This window comes from Cornus florida, unplaced genomic scaffold (assembly GCF_030987335.1).
Source record: "Cornus florida cultivar Cherokee Brave unplaced genomic scaffold, ASM3098733v1 CherokeeBrave_3.0.0_Hap2_Chr02, whole genome shotgun sequence".
Classification (NCBI taxonomy): Eukaryota; Viridiplantae; Streptophyta; class Magnoliopsida; order Cornales; family Cornaceae; genus Cornus; species Cornus florida.
Window position 1 is genome coordinate 15,706,598 of NW_026775572.1, and position 25,129 is coordinate 15,731,726.

General features: G+C 34.2%; 2 protein-coding genes and 1 long non-coding RNA gene across 3 annotated transcripts; all 3 read right to left on the reverse strand.

Annotated features, from left to right (window-relative positions):
- Nucleotides 1–6,647: 6,647 nt before the first annotated feature.
- Nucleotides 6,648–8,388, reverse strand: LOC132293856 (actin-depolymerizing factor 5). Its single transcript, XM_059791501.1, has 3 exons — nt 8,254–8,388; nt 7,841–8,100; nt 6,648–7,029 (listed from the first exon to the last, which is right to left on the reverse strand). Exons 1-3 carry the CDS (start codon nt 8,272–8,274, stop codon nt 6,879–6,881), a joined length of 432 nt encoding a protein of 143 aa, XP_059647484.1. The 5' UTR covers nt 8,275–8,388; the 3' UTR covers nt 6,648–6,878.
- Nucleotides 8,389–10,623: 2,235 nt separating this feature from the next.
- Nucleotides 10,624–19,371, reverse strand: LOC132293855 (uncharacterized). Its single transcript, XM_059791500.1, has 3 exons — nt 18,163–19,371; nt 11,258–11,600; nt 10,624–11,040 (listed from the first exon to the last, which is right to left on the reverse strand). The coding sequence occupies exons 1-3, from the start codon at nt 19,233–19,235 to the stop codon at nt 10,780–10,782; spliced, it is 1,677 nt and encodes a 558-aa protein (XP_059647483.1). The 5' UTR covers nt 19,236–19,371; the 3' UTR covers nt 10,624–10,779.
- A 1,496-nt stretch (nt 19,372–20,867) lies between these two features.
- Nucleotides 20,868–23,754, reverse strand: LOC132293857 (uncharacterized). Its single transcript, XR_009477926.1, has 3 exons — nt 23,421–23,754; nt 22,697–22,758; nt 20,868–21,241 (listed from the first exon to the last, which is right to left on the reverse strand). It is a non-coding gene; the product is annotated as an uncharacterized LOC132293857 (long non-coding RNA).
- Nucleotides 23,755–25,129: the final 1,375 nt, after the last annotated feature.

A 25,129-nucleotide genomic window follows, 5' to 3' on the forward strand; every position in this document is an offset into this window, starting at 1 on the left:
CTCTAAGTGGGTGGAGGTTTCCTTTGAACTATGAGCTCGTACATACAAATCTAAAGCCTCGTCAGTTATGAGATCGCTAAAGGTCTTTACTGGGTAAGAAGAGGCATTACCAACATGCTCGGCTTCTGGAATGGAGAGGGTTGGTTTGTCTTTAAATTCTGGGAAAAAGAATAATAAGTTGCACCTACAAAAAAAAAAAAAAAAAATTCCTATTCATGAACAGTACCCGAGGGTACTGTTCATGACTATTCCCTCGGGTGCAAAAAAAAAAAAAAAAAAAAAAAAGTTCCTATTCATGAACAGTACCCGAGGGTACTATTCCCTCGGGTGTAAAAAAAAAATAAATAAATAAATAAATAAATAAATTTCCTATTCATGAACAGTACCCGAGGGTACTATTCCCTTGGGTGCCAAAAAAAAAAAAAAAATTCCTATTCATGAACAGTACCCGAGGGTACTGTTCCCTCGGGTGCAAAAAAAAAAAAAAAAAAAATATTCCTATTCATGAACAGTACCCGAGGGTATTATTCCCTCGGGTGCCAAAAAAAAAATCCTATTCATGAACAGTACCCGAGGGTACTGTTCCCTCGGGTTCAAAAAAAAAAAAAAAAAAAAAAAATTAATTTGGAAACTATATACATATAAATCTTACCTGTTGGATCTGAATTATTCCAAATAGTTGGAAATTTCCCGTATGCACCGGAAATATAGAAGAAACGACTCTTCCAACCTTTATTATTTTCAGGGGTTGCAACAAGGAGGAATGTCTTCTTTGATCTACACTGGAAGTACCAAAAATTGTCTTTTTTCTTCTTGGGATAATAAAAATGCAGGAATTGATTTACTGTTAGACGGCCATTGCCACACTTTCCCCAAACAATCAAACAGCCTATAATAATTCTCTATGAATTAGGAGCAATTTGAGAAGGAGCTATCTTCAGATGAGAAAGAATTTCTTCTACAAATGGATGAATCGGAAAACGCAAGCCCGCAGCAAAAGTCGACTCGAAAAAACATACCTCACCCAAACGAATAGAAGAACATCTATCTTCTGGTTTGGGTTTGTGAAGACGAATAGATGAAGGAATGGAATATTTAACTCTACAACTCTGTAAAGTCTCATCCTTCATTAAGGATTCTCCTTCACGAGGAGGTTGCTTGGAAAAAGCAGTCTTTGGTCTTGAGAAGTAATCAACACCAGATTCATCAGCATAGTCAGGATCGAGTTCTTCAACACTTTCAGAGGTTGAGTCCTCGGATTGAGATTCAGTATTCAAGTTATTTTTATGCACGAACATGATGAGGTATTGGATATCGCGAAAATAGCGAAACCACTTTGGAATTGCACCAATAACCTGGTAGAGACAACTTGACCTAATTACGTATCTACAACGATCCACAATAAACTCACAGTTAGGATCCAGTTTGGAGAATTTCAGACCAAAAAGAAAAGGAAGGTAAATAAATAAATATATATATTTATCTATTTATAGGAAAGAAAATTCTTTTTCAAGTAACAGTGAAGTTCTTGTAAAGGAGTCCTACTACAATATGGAAGGGGCCTGTAGTAAAAAGGAAACAAATGGAATATAGAAAGTATTTCCTTGGTCCACCACGTACCCAGAAATAGGGGGCAACTGATAGGGAAAAATAACCCTAGCCTATCTTGACTTTACAAAAAAGGGGAATTAAATATTGACCTGCCACCAGATTTCTCCAACTCTCAGACGATAATATCTCGTTATTAAGGATAACCATTCTATTAGATAAGAATGACGACAAATCGTATCTAGGATATGATTTGTCATGGGATAAGTTCAAATCTTATCAAGGATAGGATTTCCACGAGGTAGGCTCCATGGGCTAAGGACGATGAAACTCCCTTATCAAGAAGAAGGGAAGTGACTATAAAGACAAAGACGACTCGGGGATAAGGTACACACAAAAAAAACTCCTACTAAGCAAATTACGATTAAAATTCTCTATCGAGAATCCTTGCTAACTTGATCGTCGGAGGGTCAACGGCCGGCACCACACCGGTGTTTGACTTTGCCATCCTTATTTTGCAGGAAACGGTGTCGTACTAGACCGCGGCGAAATTCAACCTCAACACTAGTAGTGAGTACAGTGATACCTATTATCATTTGCTTTAAGAAAATATTAAAAGTGATGGGCATTTATTAAAAATTGAAGCCAGAATATTTCCAATCGTTTGAAAGTAAAGACTTGTTGCGTGGTTAACTAATTTTCTAAAAGTTGAGATAAGAAAAAGCCTAATGTCATAAAACAGCCTTCTATAATATTTGAAGAATTTTTTATGTTTCAAATATTGCTTTTAAAATAACAAACAAACATATATTTCAGGTCTTGTTTGTTTGTTATTTTAAAAGCAATACTTTGAAACATAAAAAATTCTTCAAATATTATAAAAGGCTGTTTTATGACATTAGGCTTTTTCTTATCTCAACTTTTAGAATATATATATATATATATATATATATATATATATATATATATATATATATTAACTCGATTTTTAGAAACCAAATTTTAAAAACCTATTAAGGAAACAAAATTTTGAAATGTTTTCTAGTTTTTAGAATTGTTTTATTCAGTTAGGCCTATAATTTGGGAAAGTTTTCAACCGCTCTACTGATGAAATTGTAGTGTATGTAAAATGAATCTGAACAGATTCTAGTCAGGTATTTGTGTTTTTCTACGTTATCGTATTATTTATATAATTCTGCTACGTTATCCTATTATATAGTATGTTCAATATAGTAAATGACAAAGAGTATTATTTATTTTTGAGGTGTGTGTTATTTTCGTTAAGTAGCATAACACTTATTGGTAATGTTACTAAATTAATTGATTTTGTTAATGTATGGAGGAGCATCATGTCATATCAATTGTTCTCTACGTGCTAAGATTGAACGAGTCAAGCATAGACTTCAGTTATTTTGGAAGGAAAAACATTTGATCTTAGTTTCATAAAAAAATCCATAGCCACATACATTTTCTTCTCTTCCGATAAATTTCTATGTATATTCTACCTTATGCTGAGATCTTCACACTAAGAGCAGGCATCAATTGACTTTTTCCGAAGACCATAAACAAAAATATATCTAAACTTAAATAATTGTAATTAAGTCAATGCCTTCTTATTATTATTAAGAGAGGCGTACGCTATTGATTGAGATGACCGTTACCTCAGACTGTTTCAACCGTTAAATGCAGTGGCCTTGGTCATTGATGTAAAGGCCTACAATGGTCGCGTTCATGGATTGAGAAATGCTACCAATTGTTGGCATAATTACAAACGAAATTAATTGATTAATTGTTGTCATATGAATCAATTGTTGTCATGGGCAAGTGAGTAAACCATGGGAGATAAGAAGTAAATGCATTTCTAGAACAAGGTTGAGCCAGTGGAATTCGTTTTCCCACTAGCTATTTTAATTTTATTCATTCGTTCTAAGTTATTGAATTGATACGGGCATAATCTATTGGCCCAATTAGTAGAAGTCTAGCTCTCTGAACGCGCTTATGTTTGAGTCTCTCTTCTTCTAGTTTGCCATATATATATATATATATATATATATATATATATATATATATTAAATAGACTTATCGAAATAAATGTATTTACTAATCAACTAAGGTCAAGTCTAGTACTGATTTATTGAGACCTTTCAAGTCTTCTTCACATGTTCACATTGAAAGCACCCATCAATTGGCCTTTGTTTTTTCCTCAAGGCCATAAACAACAAAAAGTCTTGACACAACTCAAGCCAAGCATAGCACAAAGGTATCGCCTCGCACCGGAAATGGTCATTTCAACCTTCAATGGGCTAGCTCCCAGGGGTTTGGTCCAGCGGTAAGGAGAGGGCCTGGTTCTAATATGTCCAGAGTTCGACTCCCCAATGCTCCATTATATCCCCTGATTTAACGGTGCTGTTGTTGTGGGGCCGGTTGCAGCACCCTCGGTTTGTAACTTGGGGTGGGTCCAAAAGGGCTCTGCCCAGGGGAGTTCCGAGTTCCAAAAAAGAAAAAAAAAAAAAAAAAAACCCTTCAACGGGCTAACTTTGACGTCGAATTTGGAGAAGTAAAATTAGTTGGAGGGTAACTCTGGGCCTCTGGCCCATATCCGGATAGTATGCAATAGTAATGGACATGCCCAGCCCTTTCGTTTCGGACTCAGGTTTGGACAAAGCCCATGACAAGAGATTACGAGCACAGCTCCTATATGTGGTGAAAGTGCAAATTAAGTTAGTATGATTATGCACTATGATTTCATTGTGCATGTTTTTTTTTTTTTTTTTTTTTGCAACTATAATGGTATTGATTATTGGGCTCTTAGAGCATTTCATAACCAGGCACATGTAATCTCCCCTCACATGCTTTTCTGGGTACTTCTAAATTCAATTTGACACCTTCTTTCTTTAGACCAATGGGTCATTAAGGCAATTGCATAATTTCTGTACCATCAAAGAGAAGGAGAGGAGTTCGAGTCCGGTATGATCAATGTTGGGTGCCCAGATTAAGCCCTTCCAATAATTGTCTGCTATTAATTGTATGGGTCGCTATTCAGCAGTATTCAGTGCCCTCGTCATTGTCTCTTACATAATTGCAATAATCATATGCATATAACTAGTGGCACATGAAATGTATGAATGCAACATCTTTAATGCTTGATGCCCTACGGGTTTCATGGCCGTGATATGTACTAATGGTGTTATTATATACTACATATATATGTAACTGTGGCACATGCATGCATCTAATACGAATCTCAGTAACTAATAGCAATTTTGAGTTTGATGAGGCATTATGATCGAGGGTGGTAGCCCCGGGGGCTTGGCTGTGATGATAGGAGCTTGGCACTTGCACACACTAGGCCAGTGTTCAACTCCTCCCAAGCCATTCATGTCCTCCGACTCACCCCAGTGTATCCTTGGGGCGAGGCTCTACATCCCAGGTTTGTAGCCTAGGGTGGGTCCCGAAGGGGCCTGCCTAGGGGAATTCCTAATGCTAATTAAAAATATATATATATATATAATCGAGGGTGGTAGTTGTAACAGAGGCATTATGAGGGTAAAACGTTTAAGCATGAATAGTAATTATGGCTATGTGCTTTTACCTTAACACAATTGAAATGGGTTTTTGATATGAAAGTTAGGTATATAAAAAGTTACCTTTTTTTTTTTTTGATAAATCACAACAAATGGGGCATAATTACAAGTACAAACTAATAAGAGTAACACATATAGTGGCACAACAGTCAGACGTTTGGAAATGATGTGCAAGGTGACAACAAGAAAAGCCCATCTTTGATGAGAAAGCAATGGTCAATTTTATCGCAAATTATGGATCGCATCTATTTGGCCCAAATCCTAATCATATAAGGTTTTGCTAGTTGGCATCGACAAATTAAGCTTTATTCAAGTTTTTAGTTAGATGTCGACTAGTGATGAGTGGGATCAATAATTCCGCACCCATGCAATAATTTCACGATGCTATTTCAGATATACTAATACTAATTCCATCTCGTTATGTTCATGGATGGAGTCATAATTTAATTGATTGAAAATGACTCAAGTCTTGAGGCCGCTCGGTTTAAGCTGGCTCCGTCTTTGATGGTTATACTTCATGTTATATTTTTAACCTTAATCATTTATTATAATTTAATCTTGAATTCTAATATTATATGTGAATGTGGCTTGTCGCACGAGTATTATTGAATACATACAGGTTATTTGTATGTTATAATTGAATAAATTTGAGGTTAACTGTACATAATCATTTATTTATTATTTTTTGGTTTGCATAGTAGTTTAGAAAAAGAGAAGTGAACAGCAAAATTATTACCCCATAGGTCTCAAAATAAATACTTTTTTTTTTGGGAGAAATGTGACTCATAATATAGGGAATTGTGTGCGAGATAAATGGTTCGCACTATCGGTACAGTTGCGGTATCGGTGACGATCAACAGACTCGGACAAAGTCAGTATAAACTGGTTAATACCGATCACACTTAAAAAAAGATCGCGTATCGAGCGATACGGTGAATCAGGACGAGATAGTGAGTGAGAGAAAGAGATTATGAAAAGAATGGTTTGAAATTCATGTTAGTAGGTTTGAGCTAATTTTTAATTTGTTCGTCCAAAGCAAAAAGGAGGTAAAGGGAGGAAAATGTGGAAAAGAAAAAGAACAAAAAACGAAAGGTACATTTAGTCAACATTAATCTCTGGTTCAGTTTAATCAAATATCCCGCTGATTATTGATTAAGACATATTCATTGTAATTATCCTATTACTCTTATATCCAGCTCACCTAATGAATTAATTTCAGACCTAACTTAATTATGATTAGACATCTACTATACTAAGAGATAACATTTGATTTGGATATAGTATTAATTTGTACAAAGTGGTTGTCATGACTATTGTAATTTTCACTATTACACTAAACAGACTATTGTAATTTTCACTATTACACTAAACAAACCTTTTTTTTTTTTTTCTTCTTTTTTTAATAATAAAATTGTAATGGAATGTGTAAAAGTTCCTTTTTTTCTTTCCCTTTATTTTGAAAGAAAAGAGATCCATCCATAAAGGGTCCCAAAAATAAAGTTACAAACATAAAGGTGCTTTAATTTGCGTTAAATTACGAGAGTGCCCACAATAATTATTACCAATCAGAGGTTTTAACTTACATGGATTGGATTAGTACCAAAATTAAAAAAAAAAAAAAAAAAAGAAAAGGTAAAAGAAACAAGAAGTAAACACCAGCATGGCTACTTGGAGATATTAGATAAAGTAAGATTTGAAGATAACAAAAGACAGATTAGGGTTTTGGTAAACGCAAGATCAATCTATCTATTTGGCAGTGTCTTTAATCACATCAAATCCCATCTCGGTTGGGTCGGTTGCCTGCAATTCGTAGCTGATGCCATCAAGCACTCTCCTCAACCCATCTTTTGAGGTTGCGTATAGGATTTTTGCTCTGATTCTTGATGCCGCTGGTGACCTGTATATATATATTTTTTTATATACCATAATATATTAGTATGTAACTCTACAAATAAACCTTGAGCCAAATTTGAGACTATTCAAATTCAATCAATCACACTATTAAACTTACCACCATCACAACTTTCATGTGCAAGGATTGTGGTCCTTCAAATGGAGTAAAAGTAGATTACATGTGCAAGGATTGTGGACCTTCAAATACAATAAAAGTGAAATACAATCCACTCTTGTACCTCATTGACTTATCACTGGTATTTTTATCCAATTTATATCCCTTTCTAATTACTATTTTCAAAATTATTAAATAAAAAAAACTTTTATTGTATTTAAGAAAATGTTTACAAGTTAAATAAACATGCGAACGGTTACTCAAGTGTGACTTATTTAACAAATAAGTTTCTAGAGATAATGCATTTGCTCAATGAATAAAGAGGAATTAAGACTATTTTAATACAACTATTCAAATTTATTAATGGTTTCATTTTTGATAATTAGGCCTTAACATCAATTAAACCAAACAACCTAATGGGCTATGAGTATGTTTTTGGCGCATGAGTAGGTCCCACATACATAAGGCCGAAAACAGACGTCTTGGTTTTGATCTTCCTACCTTTCAAGCGACTTTAAAAGTCATTTCGATTTTTTTTTTTTTCAACAAAAAACACTAAAGCGAGTACTTTTATACGAAAATATGTAGAAGGGTCAAAATGGTCAAAGAAGATGAACTAAAGGGAATGGAAGATAAATGATACTGATTTAGAATGGGAATCGGAAAAAAGACATAAAGGGTGGGAAGTGACGGAACAAACCATGCAATGAAGAAGATCTTGCTCTTCCGGCAATTATCCACGGTGACAAAGTCGAAATCGAAGACGGCGTAGCGGCAATCATCTACCGGAAGAGCCGCCGTCAGATCGTCGTAACCCTCGGCGGGACCACCCACCTTATCCACGGTGACCAACCTGGATCTCTCATCGATCTTGAAAACGATGTACCTGTGCACCTTCTTCCATTTCATCTCCATGAATGAATTCTTGCATTCATCTGTTACCCACATCCCCGTCGTCGCCTATATATCATATAATTAACTCATCATGTATCATAATTAAGATACATACATATATATATACACACACACATATATATCAAATAAACCCAATTGATTAAAATGATTGATAGTGAAAAAGAAATAAGCAGAAGTTTGGATCGGATTCGATTGTACCATTTTGAAAGCCATCGCCATTGTTGTTGACTTGTGTTGTTGTTGACTGATACGGTTGTTGCAGGAGAGAGGAGGAGAGGATGGTCTGAACTGCGAATTTATTGTTGTTATATATAGATGAGGTCATTTGAAATGCCATTCCTTTCCTACCAAATTACAAGCTTGTCCACATTCGATCTGTGGGCTACTATATATGTTTGACTTACAAAGACCAAAATACCCTCTACCTTGGAGATCTATCGTCTTGGTAATTGTTGCCGACCTTCGCTCATATGTGGAGATAAGTAGGATTGTTATGTCCGATCAAATTGATGGGCAAGTTTAACAATGTTAATCATGAAAAAACAAATTTAAAGTTATTAATTTTATTTTATTCTAATGCCACGATAATAATTTTATGTCTCAAATTAGCAGGTCTCAAAAGATAATTTTTACATGACGGTGAATTATCAAATCTACTTATTTTAATAAATATAAGTCTGATCCTTCCATTTACTTGTATTGTACATAAATAATTAATAATAAAAGAAAACTTTCAATTATGTAACTCACTGTAATAAATTCGTGACTTCCGATTAAATAATTTACTGTAACAAATTGATAAGTATCACTATTCTAAAAATATAAGATAAAATCTTAAATTAGTTGTACTCATCCAACAAATGAGAGATGGGTTCCAACTTCCAACCACGTTAATGTTGTTAAATATTGAGGGGTACCCACAAATGATGATACTATAATTGTGCCACCTAATTCTTAAGTATAAGAATTTATCCCATTGTTTTAATAAAAATCTGTTTATTATTATAATTAATAATGTTTTGTAGCATCTATTTAGCTTTGCTGATTATCTTATCTTATTAGCTCAACTCAACTAACTAATTGAATAAAACAAAGTCGCCTTCTAAATATTTAGTGCCACCCACACAATAATTTTTGTTTGTACCCTTCTACCACTTTAAATATCACCATAACTTCTCCAGCTCTTAACCTTTTTTCATCTACCATGTTGCCATTTTGACCACATACTCTTTTACCCTTGTGGTTTTAAAGTGGGATTTTTGTATCTTCAATCGATGCATGTTGATTTGGTACAAATTACAGTCGATAATCCCAACATTTGTCACTATACAAAGCAATTAATCACTTTAGGATGATATGGAAAGTGAGATTGCCTACATCAACAATTTTGGATGAACTATATTGATCGTGACAAAATTTTACCTGGGTTAACAAAACACAAAGAAAATTATAGATGTACATACAAATTAAGTCGAACTTGTAGACGTACACACATACATATTCGCTGTCGAATATGTCCTTGTCAATGGAAGAATACAAAGTACATACATACATGTTCCACGTCAAACATGTCTATCTCCATTGAAGAATAAAAGTGTAGAAACCAAAAAAATTGATATATGTATGTAGGGATTATGGTGGTCCCATCTCGGATCGCACACCCACATCCCCCATCTCTCACTTTGTCTCTGAGTTCCTCAAAACTCTTTGCGTAAAAGCAAAGTACACTTGAGAATTCGTCACCTCATATGGGAAGACTACACAGAACTATGTAAGATGGTTAAAAAGATGAATAAGTAATAATTTCTTGGTGCATATAACTTCAAAATCTTCAACATTTCAAATCCCAAGCTTGAGTTTTTCCATAGTATTGTCTGAAGGAATGATATCCCAATGTCTAATATAGATAAAGATGAGTAGTTAGATAATGAGTCAGAGAATCAAGCCCAAGTAGAGCGTTTACAAACACTAAAATTTAGCCACATCACATGCAAGTTATATGGCGTATGGGGAGACATGTCCCTTGCAAGGGTGGCCCATCCCTATTATAAAAATTGAAAAAACTCAATCAGAGCCACACCTAGTAGTAGTGTCCATCAGTTCATGACTTGTCTAGCTTCTTTGTCCAGCCTCAGAGTATATCTGTCTCTCTAATCCTCACAAGTCAAGATGGTGAAGCCAAGGTGTGGTTATGATCCTATGGACGGTTGGCCTCTATTTAGTATTCGACTTCTTTCTGATGGAAGTACTCGATTTGGTGGTGAGTCTTCATCCTCCCCTAAAGTATTTTGAAACTTCTGTGGTTTGTAGCCATTGGTGAATGGCAAACGCACATCTTCCCAGCTTGATTGACAAATATACTTACCAAATCAGCACATTGAAATTGGAGTCCAACTTCCAATTCCAAGACTCCAAATCAGTACTCCCAAACATACATGACGGATCTTCTCATTTAACTCTGATTGAAAGGATGTTATATAGACAAGGGCTTGGTTTTCGTATTGCAACCTTTTGAACAACAGAGTTTGTGTTGCAAGAGAGCTAAACAACGCAACTAACATGGCAAACTTTGTTCCAAAATTCAATACTTCAATAAACAAACCTCAATTGTACAATGCAACATTTATGGATATGCACAACTCAACGAATGGGAGTTATACCTCCAAAAGGAGAGCAAATGGAAGGCAGATTACAACACAAAAATGAAATACGAGGGGACACAATTTATACAAGCGGAGTTCTGGTATCAAGAGACGATCTATGGTTCCTACTGATGGGGAGGTGAACATAAACCTCATGAACCTCCTGTTTATATACCTCTCCCTTATCCTTGTCTATTGCATAGCACACGTATACCGTGTCAATCACATTGTCCAGCACATGCACAAAAAAACCCAGCACCACAGTCAGAAGCACCCATGCCATAACTGCCACAAAGTAAGAGTCCACCCCAAGATTGCTGGCAGCGTTTACTATGGCATAGACCTGAAGATCAAAAGACCAATATCTTAAGAAAGTCCAACAGCTAATAATATATTATTATAGGAAATTTTGTGAATCGATTGACTGTATACTGTATAGCAATTATAATTTTAACTAAAAAATCAATCATTCGATGTGTTAAACTGCTTAAAGAGTGCACCAAGACAACACTTGAATTGATGATATTTTGAGATTGGAGATGAAGAGAAGCACTACTCACCACGATTGCATAAATAGCTGAGAGAACCAAACATATTCCAGCCAATATACGAGTGGAGACAATCTCTACGAAAACTGCTGAAAGAAGATTACGCTTTAGAAGCTCATACGTCATCCGTGCAGAAGTGCAATAAGCTTCACCAGTTATGGCTGCAAAGTTAATGGTGAATTTATTAAGAAAGTCAATAGCTGTCAGCAGCGTGTTAACGCAGCATCGGAGTATGAGGTTCAACATCCCAGGAGCCTCTTCTTGCGCAATATCGACCACAGCGCGCACCACACGAACAACACAAATAAGTAATCCAGACAAACATACTGTGCCAGAAGAGGGACCGAAGGCATTTCTGCAGGTGTTTAAGAAAGGATCATGAGTGGGCAAATAAGTTTTGATGGCCGCATAAAACTCAAGATTTGCATTGGAACTCTATAAAATGCAGCAATTAATGAACTAATATTTGATGCATGAATCCCTATAAGTGCTGATATTCCGAACTTTTAGCTGGAAGCATGGAAATATATTTCTTGCTAAATTAAGTACCAAAGAGATGGTGAGGGCAGGCTCCATACCGAGTTCCAGAAATGGGGCCTCAACTAGTGTTTTAGAAGGTTGTAAAATAACCCAATATTGCATAGTTTTTGTGGGGATTTCCATTGCCAAATGCCAAAGTCTAATGATTATCAACCAGGTTTGGGGTCAAATTTTGGGCCCTTTTTTTGTCCATATTAGTCCAAAAATAAGAGACCTAGTTCATTCAAAAGCCAATTTCAGCTTGGAAGCCAGCTTGGCCCTATGCGCTTTTGAGGACTTGTCACTGCCAACCCTCAAAATGAATTTTAGCACCATCAATGAAAAACAATTTGTTTGAAAGATCAACAACTATGTGCTTATAGGTCAGTCACAAAATATTAGGAATACAACGAAACAGAAATTTGGGCGTGGTAACAAAGTAAAGCCCATTTGGAATTTTTTTTTTTCCCAATTGGCACTCGCACACACTTGTTCTCTTATGAGACTTGAACTCCTGACCTCCCTTTGGGAAGTAAGAGGTTAATACCGCTACGCCACTGGCCGTTGATAAGCCCATTTGGATTTGCTCAGCCGAAAACGAAAATTAATTGATAAGCGAGTACAATGAAACAACAGTAATATACATGGCTAAATCTTGCCTATCTACCACCAATGTTGTTCCCTAGTAGTACTTCCTCACCTTCCAAAGTAAAAGGTCGAGGGTTCAAGTCCCCACAGGGAAAAAAGTAAGTGTGTGAGTTTATTGCCAATGTAATATTAATATATATATATATATATATATATATATATATATATATATATATTGCCTACCTCACAAGAAGATCTCACTTTGCATCATACATGCATTTAGGATTGTACTACAAAGTCCGACTATTATGTGATATTATAGTAGACAAGATTGGCAGTTTTAGATGACATTGTATGTTTAGAATGGTGTAGTTTCTTCATTTTGTGAATCTATTTTTGTTTTTATTATTTTTGCATTTTCATGATTTTAAGTTTTTATTTATTATTTTTTTTATGTCATATATCTTTGTGTATCCCCTGATACATTTTTAACATATCTCAGCCAATTCAAATTACTAGTTCTGCAACATGATTCCTCATTCTAAACATGTTAACTAAAATTATACCATGATTTTTAATTGTCCCATAAAATAAGATATATTGTACTAAAGATATTTGTAGTCACCATCATCATGAGACTGAGAGTGTAATATCCCTAATTTTTAGAGCATTTAATTTATTATTTTAATTGCATTTTAATTATTTTATTTGGCTAATTGTTCTTATCACATGATAAAGTGGCTATTTGATTATTTTGGTTAATTAGGTTGTTTTAAATTATTTAATGTGCATTACTTTTCATTATTTGTTTATGTGCAATTTGCTTGTTTAATTAATTAGTTTACTATTATTATTATCAGTATTATTACTATTATTATTTTTAGTTTTAGTTTTATTTTTGTTAGACTTAGGTTAGGATTTGTGAGTTAGTATATATATATATGTTAGTCAGAAGAATAGGGTTTTTATATATACGTGAGTTACAAAGAGGGGCAGAGATCGAGAGAGAGAGAGAGAGAGAGAGAGAGAGAGAAGAGGAAGAAGAAGGTGACCAGAGAAGGACAACGAAAGTGATAAGGGTTGCCGGAGTTGAGAAGAAGACCGGATCTATTGTAGAGAACTTGGAGTTTGGTTTTCAATCCGAAAATCACAAAGCAAGTTCTATGTTCTACTCTTCCCCTTTGAATCTTTATTATCTACATCATTAGATTAACTTTAGAAAATTTAAATAGATGAATTAAATAAGTTTCTATGCTTAAATTGAATCAAAATAAACTTGTTTATGTGTTCATATGTGTTTATGGTTATGGAATTGGGTCTTGTGAATTGGTGCATGAAAACTTAAATTTAGATTGCTCTAATCTGTATAAATGCTTCATATTAACATTGGTTATCAATTGGGACATACATGCATGATTTAGGACCCGTAACAATGGAGTTTTGGCCTTAAAACGGACTTTCCGAGATGGTTCTGCGAACCGGTGCTCGAGCACTGTTTATAATGCTCGAGCACTGTCGAATTCCAGAAACAGTGCTCGAGCACTGTTGGATAGCGCTCGAGCACAGACTGCATAGTGAAGGTGTGTTTGAGCACTGTACACCTGATTTGCCCCAAAAGTGTTCCGAATAGCTCTGAAATGATTTATTAGGGTCCCGAACTTGTACTAGAACCCTGGGAACAGTGTTATATGATTTAAATTACATAGAACCTATTTATGCTTTTATGATTTGGGATTTGATTAGTTATTAAATTGTAAATTGAATCTTTGAAACATTTAAATTTTGTAACTTAATGTTTTAGCGCGATGAATGATTCTAATCAACTTAGTTGCTGTAATTATGATCTTTATGAATGGGGTATGGCTGTACTTTATGGTTTACCTTTGCTAGATGTAATGGACCTTAAGGACTTATACTTTATTTACATGGTTTATTATTACTTTATTTGTTATAGCAATTGCGATAGATGATAGTATGATTTTATTCAAGCTCAATTCTGTATTTGTGATCTTATATATAGGATCTATGACTATTATGCCATTGTTAGATATGGTTATTATTGAGGTTGTTGTTCGTAGATGAATGAATCATTGAGATAGCTATTAAGCTAGGCTCCTTGACATTGTATGTCATTAGTAGATAAGTTTTTGTTATTTGATAAGTGGTGGGCTGACTAATAAGTCTATACATGCTACAATTGTGCCATTATTTGATATGACTTTATTGATGATGTATTCTATATATGTGTATATGTGAGCCATGATACGAGCTTGAGATCTCGGGATCACTGATTAGGACTGAGGCGTATATTACCAGTTTAGATAGGTAACTAGATATAGGAGATGTGTGTGCCCTAGTAGAAGGGGACTCTTGACCACCTCGTGTGCGATTTTTCATGAGATACCCATTATCCGGTTGAGACTGCCCTATAGTTCTAAGAGTCTTGGTGTATGTATATATGTATCGACAATATAGATATTGCATGAGTTGTCTAGGGGTGTATCGTTTATCGGTTCTCCAGTTGGGTTGTAGTAGAAAGAACTTGCTCGTGGGTCTGACCCACACTTTATTTTTTAGGTTCACGTCAGTTCCAGACTTAGAGTTGTTCATACAGATCAGAGACCACTATTTATCACTCTTCCGGATCTATGTAGGACACTATCGTAGTTCTATTTGTTTCTCAGACTTACACAGTTATATGTCGTTTTCAGTTACGGTTTTATTTAAGGGTCCTTGTTTGGATTCCCGAGATGTACTTTGGGGATTTGAGATAATAATGGAGCTATCCTTTATTGGATTTAATCAGAGATTTTGGTATCAGAGATTTATTAATTATCATTTAGTTTTCCTTTCAGATAATATATTATTTATTTATATTTCCTCTTGTATTCTGTGTTTGTTTTAAAATATTAATTGTCCTGATATCCCGGGTTTTTGGGCGAGGACTTGATCAACCCGCATTCGGAAATTGGGGAGTATCACATAGAGAGACTTGGGTAAGACATATCATCCTCTAGCTTGCATAATAAATTAGATTTCCTCCGAATTGGTACTAACTCTTTGAATATGGCTACAACTTGCATATGAGGTTAGTAACAAAGATGCAGGAGCTAAAAAAGACCTGAAAGTATTTTTATGTGATTTCCTTTTAGTTGCTAGTTGCTGCATTTGCTGGAGCCTCATAGTGTTTCAAACTATGAGGTGGAACTCATAAAAAAAGAGTAGTGATACTTACACCGAACATGCAGTGAATTGCCTAACCGAATAATTTTTAATTGGCTATTTATACCAAATACAACTAAGTGGAGGGCTCCACTTCCTTATTTGTTGCATAATTGGCTAATTAAAAGAGTAGGTCACTGCAACTATTCGGTACAAGAATCATTTCCCATAATAAAAATACGAAAGTAAGCTTTGATTATAGTCGCAAAATAGGATTCCTGTGATGAATAGGTATATCATATTTCGGGATTCGTGAAATCATATTATATTTTATCATGCATCAAAAGATAAGCTAACAATTTTATAAGATATATATTTAGGATATAAAAACTAAAAAGATATTGTGAAGTAATGAAGTAATGTGTGACTTTTTCAGTAATAGGTTATTTGCTTAACTTACCACCATCCTTTTCTAGACTTACTTGTACTTACCTAAAGTTGCATTAAGCCATTAATAGTCCATAACCATAATCTTGTAGCTACAGTAACAAAAAATGAGTATCACGCCGAATTCCAACCAGCCTAAACACCATGTTGCTCCATTCAAATTATGAGCCAAAGCTTTTCCCCTTCAAGCAATATGCTCACCTCTAGCTCCTAGACTGGAAGCAGATGAATAATAATAATTAATTAATAAAAAAAACTCTACAAATGACTATCAACACCTGAACGCAACAGCTATCATGCCATACGTAATTCAACACCATCCATTGGCTCCTGACCACAAGCATATAACCATAGAAAAGTATCAAAATCTTCCCCTCCCCCCCAAAGGACTAAGTCTTCTTTAAATAAATAAACATTTGTCCCAGCCATTTGGAGTAATTTGTACCATCTTTCTTTCTTCCTCTTTCTTTCATTTCTATATTTAATTTTTCTCCTAATCCACTCCATGGAAGATCATACCTTTGCTTAATAACAGAGACACTGTTTTTAACCCCATCAAAACCTCAATCCAAAGTAAGGTTGTTAGAATCGGGATTCTACGTAGGATTGATGAGGGGTCCATAGGAGAGGAATTCTAGAATCGGAGAGAGAATCGTAAGACTCTATAAAACTATTAGAGAAGTAACTTAAACTAACTTTCTAAATCAAATATTTTCGATATAAGTAGAATAAGACTAAATAACCAATTCAGACACTTTAGCAAAATTAATTAACACGAAAAGATACTAAGACACATGACAAACACTTAAAATCAGTTTACTGATTTTTTTTTTTCCTAAATCAATTTATTGATTTCAACAAAAAACCAGCCTAACAATCAAGCAAAATCTCTCAGAAGAAATTAAAGTAAAGCCTAGTAGAGAGAGAAAAGTAAAATTTAGTTGCCTAAACAATTTAGTTGAAAAGTTTACTTTTTGGTTTAAAAAAGGAACAAAACAAAGATAGAAAGGACAACGGAAAAAAAAATGAAGTCTTTTTTTATTTTTATTTCAGAATTGACAAAGAATAGGTGGAAGAATAGAATTCTTTCTGTTCCGTGAATTGAAAAAGAAAGAAGAAAAGAGAAATTAAGAAGAATAAAACAAAATAGAGGATTTTTTTTAAAATTTGAATGATACCTTTGAAATTCAGTTTTGATCGTCTCTACATTTGAAGTTTGTGTCTTTGCTTTTTTGTTTTTTAATGTAATTAGGCTAAAGAGTTGGACTTTATATTCAAAATGATTAAATTTATTAGGCCAAAATTAATTGTAGACCCAAATAAATCTGGAAGAAGAACAAAATAGCACGATTTAGTAGAATCGGTAGGATCCTAAGATCCTATGCGATTCTACGATCCTACTTATCCTACTAAGATTCTTTTTTCCAAAAATTTTGGATGGGATCGGGATCATTTTGACAATATGGGATCATAGAATCGTAAGATTCTAAGATCCAGAATAGGGATTTTAACAACTATGACCCAAAGAGTATCTCCGTTTCTAGTCCTTTAGAATTCCAATTGGAATGATAACTCTTCTATCTTTGTCAATCAAACCATCTAAGCCAGCTAAAAAATCATCTCCCAATAGGTGTAGCCGAGAACTTCCGTGAATGTATTCATTTTAACAACTATGTATCTTATCCTCACACTCATCCATGCCAGCATCCTCGCCTCAGCTAATTGACTTACAATATCTTGATTAGCTACCTTTTCCATATACCAAAGCATTTAGGCACCGAGATGTTTGTTAGTTTGAGAAGTATGAATTATGGCACACAACTGAAGCAATTTTGTACTTCATTGCGTCCCGTCTAGTTTCTGGGGACAAAGTCTTCTGATACCCTCCTCTTCGTATATGAGGCCACTATAATTAAGAATCCTAGGTATGCTAATGCCAAGTCCAAGACTGCTCACTATTTTTCCAATTTTACTCCAGATTAAACTTAATCTTATTTTGTATGGGTTACAAAATAAATTGTTAAATTTCAAAGTATTTCTCGATTGTTCTAATTCAGCCTATGAAACGCTGATGCCACAATTCATTCAAAATACCATTTACACTTTTTATGCACAAATTTGATCAACTGAAAAAAAAAAGAAAAAAAGAAAAAGAAAAAAAAGTGAAATATTTTATCAAGAGAAAAATGCAAGAAAATCACCTCAAAGAACTTCTTATACTCTTCCTTGGCTTCAAATCATCTTTTGAGAAGTACCATTGTGCAATAGTCCCACTAATCACATACGCCTGTGCCTCAACCATCGCGGCGGCGGACCACAACATTGTAAGAATTGCCAGAGCATAGTAAGCAGGCACCCAACTATCTTGCTTCCAAGCACAATAATATTCTTCACTCTCTTCTCGCACCACAATCTCCCCATTTTGCCTCGCCAACACCAAGAACACAACAATTGGTGCGTAATAAACGAACAAACTCAAAGTCAAAGCAGGAAGCACGCCGAAAAGCCTCAAATTTCTCAACAATGCATTGGATGCAACCCCAATTATGCTCACAGTCAGCTCAATTCGATGCCAGTTCACCACGAAAATCCATACAATCACACCCACAATCAGAAACAAAAAGACGAACACCAAAATCCGGTAAGCCAACGGAAACGCATCACTACAAGTTGAGCTAACTGTACACGCCACGAACCAATATACATTTATGAAGATTGGTACTATAACGAAGAAAGGAAGCGAAATGTAGACAATCTGTTTGGTGTAATGCTTCAGTAACAAAAGGACACAGAGCGCAAAGGGTACGCTCAGAATCAAAGTAATTACAAGTGTCCATATCAAATACTTCAACACACCCGAAGAAGAGGAAGAGTAGTAGTAGAAAGAAAGAGTGGTATCGATTGAGGAAAGGGTGGACGATGATTGATCGACGCACGAAGAGGAGTTAGAGTCGTAGACGAAGGAGGAGATGTTGGAGGAATTAGGGTTTCGATTGACGGAGGCGAAGATGCCGAAGGCGAAAGTGGAGAGGACGAAGAGGGCGAAGACGATGAGAAAGGATAGGTCTTTGATGGGTCGACGGCCGTAATTGTAGGAGATCTGGAGATAGTGGTTAGGGTCTGGTTCGGAGGTGGTGGGGTCGTTGTTGGACGGTGGTTCGTCGATGGGTGAAGGAAAAGAGTAAGGGGGTTTGGAGAGGAGGGGTTGGGTGGTGGGTGAGGAAGATGGGTTTTCGAGATTGGAGTGTTTGTTGGGCTCGTCTGTGCTGCCCATGAAGAGAGAGAAAGTGTAGAGAGAGAAAGGGGGGGACGGGGATGGAGTTGGAGATTGGAGACGAAAGAGATGGATGTGAGACGTTTTGGTAAGCTAAGAGTTCATTGTTGACTAATTAGTTGAGAAGCTGTAAAAGCATGATGATGCTATGGTCGGTCATTGCAATGCTGACAAACAAAAACAAGGAGTAGTACATGTTTCTATTTTTTTATTATTTTGAAAATAGACATTTTATGTTAAAACTAAACATATTTTTATTCAATTTTTTAATTTTCAATTAACGTAAATAATATTCCATTCAGCTAACAAAAATTGTCACATTCTCATTCTTAGCTATCTAAAATAAATATTTCAATGTACTGTTGTTGTTGTCGTTGTTGTTGTTGTTTTTTTTTTTTTTTTTTTTTACATTACAAATTTAACCTTTTGTAATGAATTTATAAAAGATAGGCCATCACATATTATTGTGAATTCACTATTAATAAATTAATAATTTAATCACTATTAATTTAATAAGAAAATATAAAAAATCATCACCTTAAATATTAGGTTTCAAAATGAAACCGTGAGTAAATTCTTAATCTTTATTATTTGAAAGAAGATTTTTAAGTATGTGGACTTTCTAAAGGATTTAAATACATCAATGTGATTTTAATTGCTCTTTTGAACTCGACTGTCTCGTAGTACTCGTCCATCCAAGCTTGTAAAAGTTGTACAAACAATCACACTTTAATAAGCGACTTTATGCATTTATTAGAAAATATATATATTCAAGAAATATGGTATTAATGGAAACATCATTACAACACATCAAGGGTCCGTTTGGCATGCGTTTTGCTTTAGGCGTTTTGTTTTTGGCTAAAACAGAAACAGTGTTTTTGCTATAGGAGTGTTTTGGCAAAAACCAAAAGCACGTTTGGGAACGATGTTTTGCTGTAGAAATGTCAAAAATAGAAATATGCAAAACATGTTTGGTAAGCTATGCGTTTCAAGAATTTTGAAAACAAAACATGTTTGGTAACTCCAACTGTTGTCAAAAAAAAAATAAAAAAATAAAAAATAAAAAATAAAACATTAACAAAAAAATATGTTTGGTTATCTTGTTTTTAATTTATTTTTATAAATTTTAAATTTATTTCTATATAAATAGTCATCATATTTTTAATAGATATATTGAACTTTGAACACAGAAACATATATATATATATATATATATATATATATATATATATATATATATATAACCAAAGTGTAATTACAGAAGCAAGTGCTTCAGCTTAAATGTAGAATGTTAGTTCTAGTAATTGAATTACTAATTTCAACCATTTTGCATATTATCTTGATCTGAAACTATACTTCAAGTTATTTAAAATTTTCTGGTATAGTTTGTTCCTTTGGTGATGATTGTCCATAGGTTTGTTCCTGCTAGAATGGAAGCTTGCAAGGAAGCTTCTCAAATCATAATCATTCTTCTATATTAGGAAAAATGATAAAGAAATTAAGAACAAATTAAGTGGTGGATTAAATTAGACAGTAGTAGGTGACATGGGACCAAGGCAAAAGAGGCTTCCTTGTGTCTCCCTCACCTTTTAAAGCATCAAAAGGTCAAAGTTTATTGCACGGGATATATAATTCAAAGTTCAAACACAATTCTCTTCATTGTTTACAAATTTCAACAATATGATTCAAAAACGAAGAAAAAGATGCTTAACAAATAAAAAGATGTTTCCTTATGTTTTTCTTAACTGTTAGGAATGTATTAGAAAAACTATCTTACAGGAGACATACTTCAAAAAACACAAATTTCACTTCCATGAAACAAGCTTCAATAATAGGACACATCATCTTCATAACAACACACATCACCTTCAAGTGTTGGTCTCATGCCCACATATTTATCCAAAAGAAAATCAACAACATCATCAGCCATCTCTTTTTCTAACTTCTCAGAAGAAGCTAGGAAGGGCAGGATCCTTTGATTGCTCTGGTGTGAAGGCTTCCCTTGTCTGTAGCCAGAGAAATAAATAAATTAGGAGATGTTTAATCCCTCACAGAAGGTTTTAGAGTACATCAGCAAAAGTTGGATTCACCACTTATAAGAAAAAATAGACAGGCACACTAGTTCAACTTGCCAAAGTATGTATGTGTGTGTGTGTGTGTGTGTGTGTGTGTGTATATCCATGTTGAATCATGTTCTTATCCACTGGTTTGTTGACAGAGACTCAATGTTGAGATCAAAGTAAATGAGAGGTGGGCAGGAATTATGAAATGAATGAACTACAAATAGTCGCCTAGAGTAGTTGATATAAAATACACTGGCCATTAGCTGACTTGAATTTGCTGTTTTAGCTCTGCTTCTTCTAATTCAGTTTGTTTCTTCTAGTCTGGGGTATACCGTTGACTAGTTTTCTTATTGGTCTTTTCTCTTAATCACTTTTCTCTCAGTACTTCATTGGTTTATATGTGCTAATAAAATCAACAACATTCAGGGGAAAAAATATATATATTGGCCATGCTACAACAAGTACAACATTGTTTTACTTAAGTACACAAAATCAACAAGAAATGAATCTACTGAAGCAAATTCAGGATACATATCACATATCCCAGTGGATAAAGTCTTTCCTGCTACGTTTGTGAGACCCTTGATGGTTCTGTATTGCATTAACCATGCACTCCATTCAATCAATCTTACTGATATATATATATATATATATATATATATATATATATATAGAGAGAGAGAGAGAGAGAGAGAGAGAGAGAGAGAGATCAATCTTTCAAGTTCTTACAAAAATATCCCCAATTTCTTTTTAAATGAAATGTATAGTTAATATCCATTATTCTGCTATCCTAAAATTAAACTTATATTGTAATTCTGTAACCTATTCACAGATAACTACTCTGTCTATTCAACAAGATAAACTCAAAGACTTAAGCTTGAGGAGTAAAGGAATTGTACACAAATTTCCCAGTTCTCCAAAATGAATGAATATTTTAACCTAAAGATATACCTTGCCATTCTATAATTTTGAGCAGCAACAACATCTAGATTCCTCGTTTAAACATCAGTTAGACTTAGGGATGCACGTGATTCAATTTGGTGGACGTTAGTGCCAAGCCATAAAAGAATTTATAAACAAAACAAAGCGAAAGAAAAATTACTCCAGTAAAAGGAGTTGACTGCAAAATTCTTAGAGGAGGTTCATGACATTAAAGGTCATATCTTTCTCACTTTAAACACACTGGTGAAAAATTGAGACATGAAATTCTCCAACTCCAAGAATTACCCATTCTTTTCTATAACACATTGGACTATATTTAACCGGCAAAGGTTGCCAATTCCAAACTTATTCATGGAGCAACACATATGAATACCTTGTGAAAGAGATGAAGCAATAAAACAAACTGCAATTCGATATTGAAGCAAGTAAGCGAACAATGCCACAAATCACAATCACCTTCAAGTGTTGGTCTCTTGCTGCTTCTTGAATCTGTTTAAACTATCTTGTAGTGAAGCCATCTGAACAAAAGAGAGATTACTCAATTTCCCAAAATTGAAATATTGTCGTGCATACAAAATTATATCTATAATTAAAACAATGTATATATGGTCTTTTTGGGGATTCCAATTCTCCAATTGAACTTCATTATTTTTAGGAATTTTTCAAAAATAAAAATTAAATATGCGATGAAAATATAACTTAAATCATCACAACTTCAACCCTTTCTTGCAATCAAACTTAAATCGATCACAGACAACTTGAAAACCAACATAAATATGATTGCTGACATTAAGAATAAATATGTGCATATATATATATATATATATATATATATATATATATATATATATATATATAAACGTATGTGTTTATGATAGAAACTTCAATTACATGTCAGGAAGAATAATGGACATTTGGAAGCAACTTGATTCATTCATAAACAAATAAATAAGCATTATTTTGAAGAAAAATGAACCAAATCGAACCTCAGAAAACTTGCATTTGTGGTCATTTTTCAGAAGAAAAAAAAAAGGGTTTCAAATCAATGAACTTAAATGTTTAGGAAAACCCTAAAATCATACAATATCTGATGATTATTAACCACAAAAGTCGAAGAAAGAACTGAGAAACATGAAATATGTTCAACATAGTGTAATAAATAGGCAAAATTTGCTCAAACCTGCCTTGATCTTCAACGAAGACAACAAAATGGTAAAGATCTGTGGTCAGATTGAGCGAAAACACCACTGAAAGCAAGGATCGGTCATTGTTTTCAGCCAAACAAGCACATAGTGTAGAGTCGCCACAAAATCGCCACAATCGCTTATACGACGACCCATAGCCACAATCGCTTCAAATTCTCCAATTCCTGCCTTGTTCTTCGACCAAGACAACAAAAGAGCAAAGATCGGTGGTCGGTTTGGTGGATTTCAGCCAAACAAGCATACACAGCAGAGTCACCATAAAATCGCCTCCACTTGAGCTCTCTAGAAAACCCTATAAAATGACTGAAATATTTTAAGCGTGGGTTATATACGTGTTGCAAGTTCAGTTTCAGCGAGTGTTTTTACTTCCTCCGCTACAGTGATTATTTGGGCCAACAGTACCCAAAACACGGTAAAACACCAAAATGGTGTTTCAACTTTTGGCCCAAAAATTGAATCTGTTTTGACACTATTGGCAACAAAGCATACCGATCCAAACATGTTTTGAGCTAAAAAATTACTACTGTAGTAGGCCTGTAACAAAAACACATGAAGCAAAACAGATACTAAACAGGGCCCAACTGTTTATATATATATATAATTGTTTTAAAAATATATATTTAAATAATCTTTGATTAAGGATGACAGTTCACCTCTGGAATACTTGTCTTTACGGTTTGAATCTATTTTAATTAGAGGCGAGAAGAGGAAAAAGTTGATCATATATATTTGAATAATTATTAAACCTTTTACACCATTTTAGATTTCAAATTATTAAAAAGAAATTCATTCATATAATTCTTCGACAATTATTTATACTTGAAACATTTGTTGAATCGGGACTTTGTTTTAAATCTTAAATATTTTATTTAAACATTGGGCTGCCATGGAAGTTTCTGGTCGTGCATGAAGAGATGGGAAGATGACTTTTTAATTTTATAATCTCCTATTTATAAAAGAACCCTAAAAGTGTCCCGAAAGGACCCCGCCGGGAACTTAAAGATTTCAAACACAATTTTGAGGTCATTAACATGTATTTGGATCAATAAATTTAACACATAATCTTTCATGGAAAACTCCCTTCTAGAAAAAGAACCCTAAATAGGGGGCCATGGCCCCCCTAATTTTTTGAAATTTTTTTTTAGCATAGGTAAAAATAAAATAATATAGCATATATGGTATAAAATCTATACTAAAATTTTAATCTCTTTGTCGGTGTTTTTAGAAGGTTGAAGGTGCAGTGGCTGTTAGGGTTTCTACAATGACACAAATTTTGTTTAAGGAGTAAACATTTGAATATTTCGTCCTAACCAGATACAGAACAAAATGGTTTGGAAAGAAGTTTTAAGATAAAAGTGACCACTCGCCATTTTTTTTGGGTCTGAAATTATGTTCTCGATATGATTATTTTTTGCCCACCAATTTATTATTATTATTTTAGCTCATTGTTAAATATTATTTTATTTTAATTTTAAAATAATTAAAAGTAGGCTCCAAATAAATTGAGCTAAACCAAGCCAGAGTTTTAAACTCTTTAGACTTGACTAGTTGATTGTGGCTCAGCTCGAAATTGTAATAATTCAAATTTAATTTCTATCTCATGTTTTAATTTAGGCTTGTGAAGTTACCAACAATTTTTTTAAAATTAGTTTACTTACAAAGTTTAGTTATAGTACGATTTCCC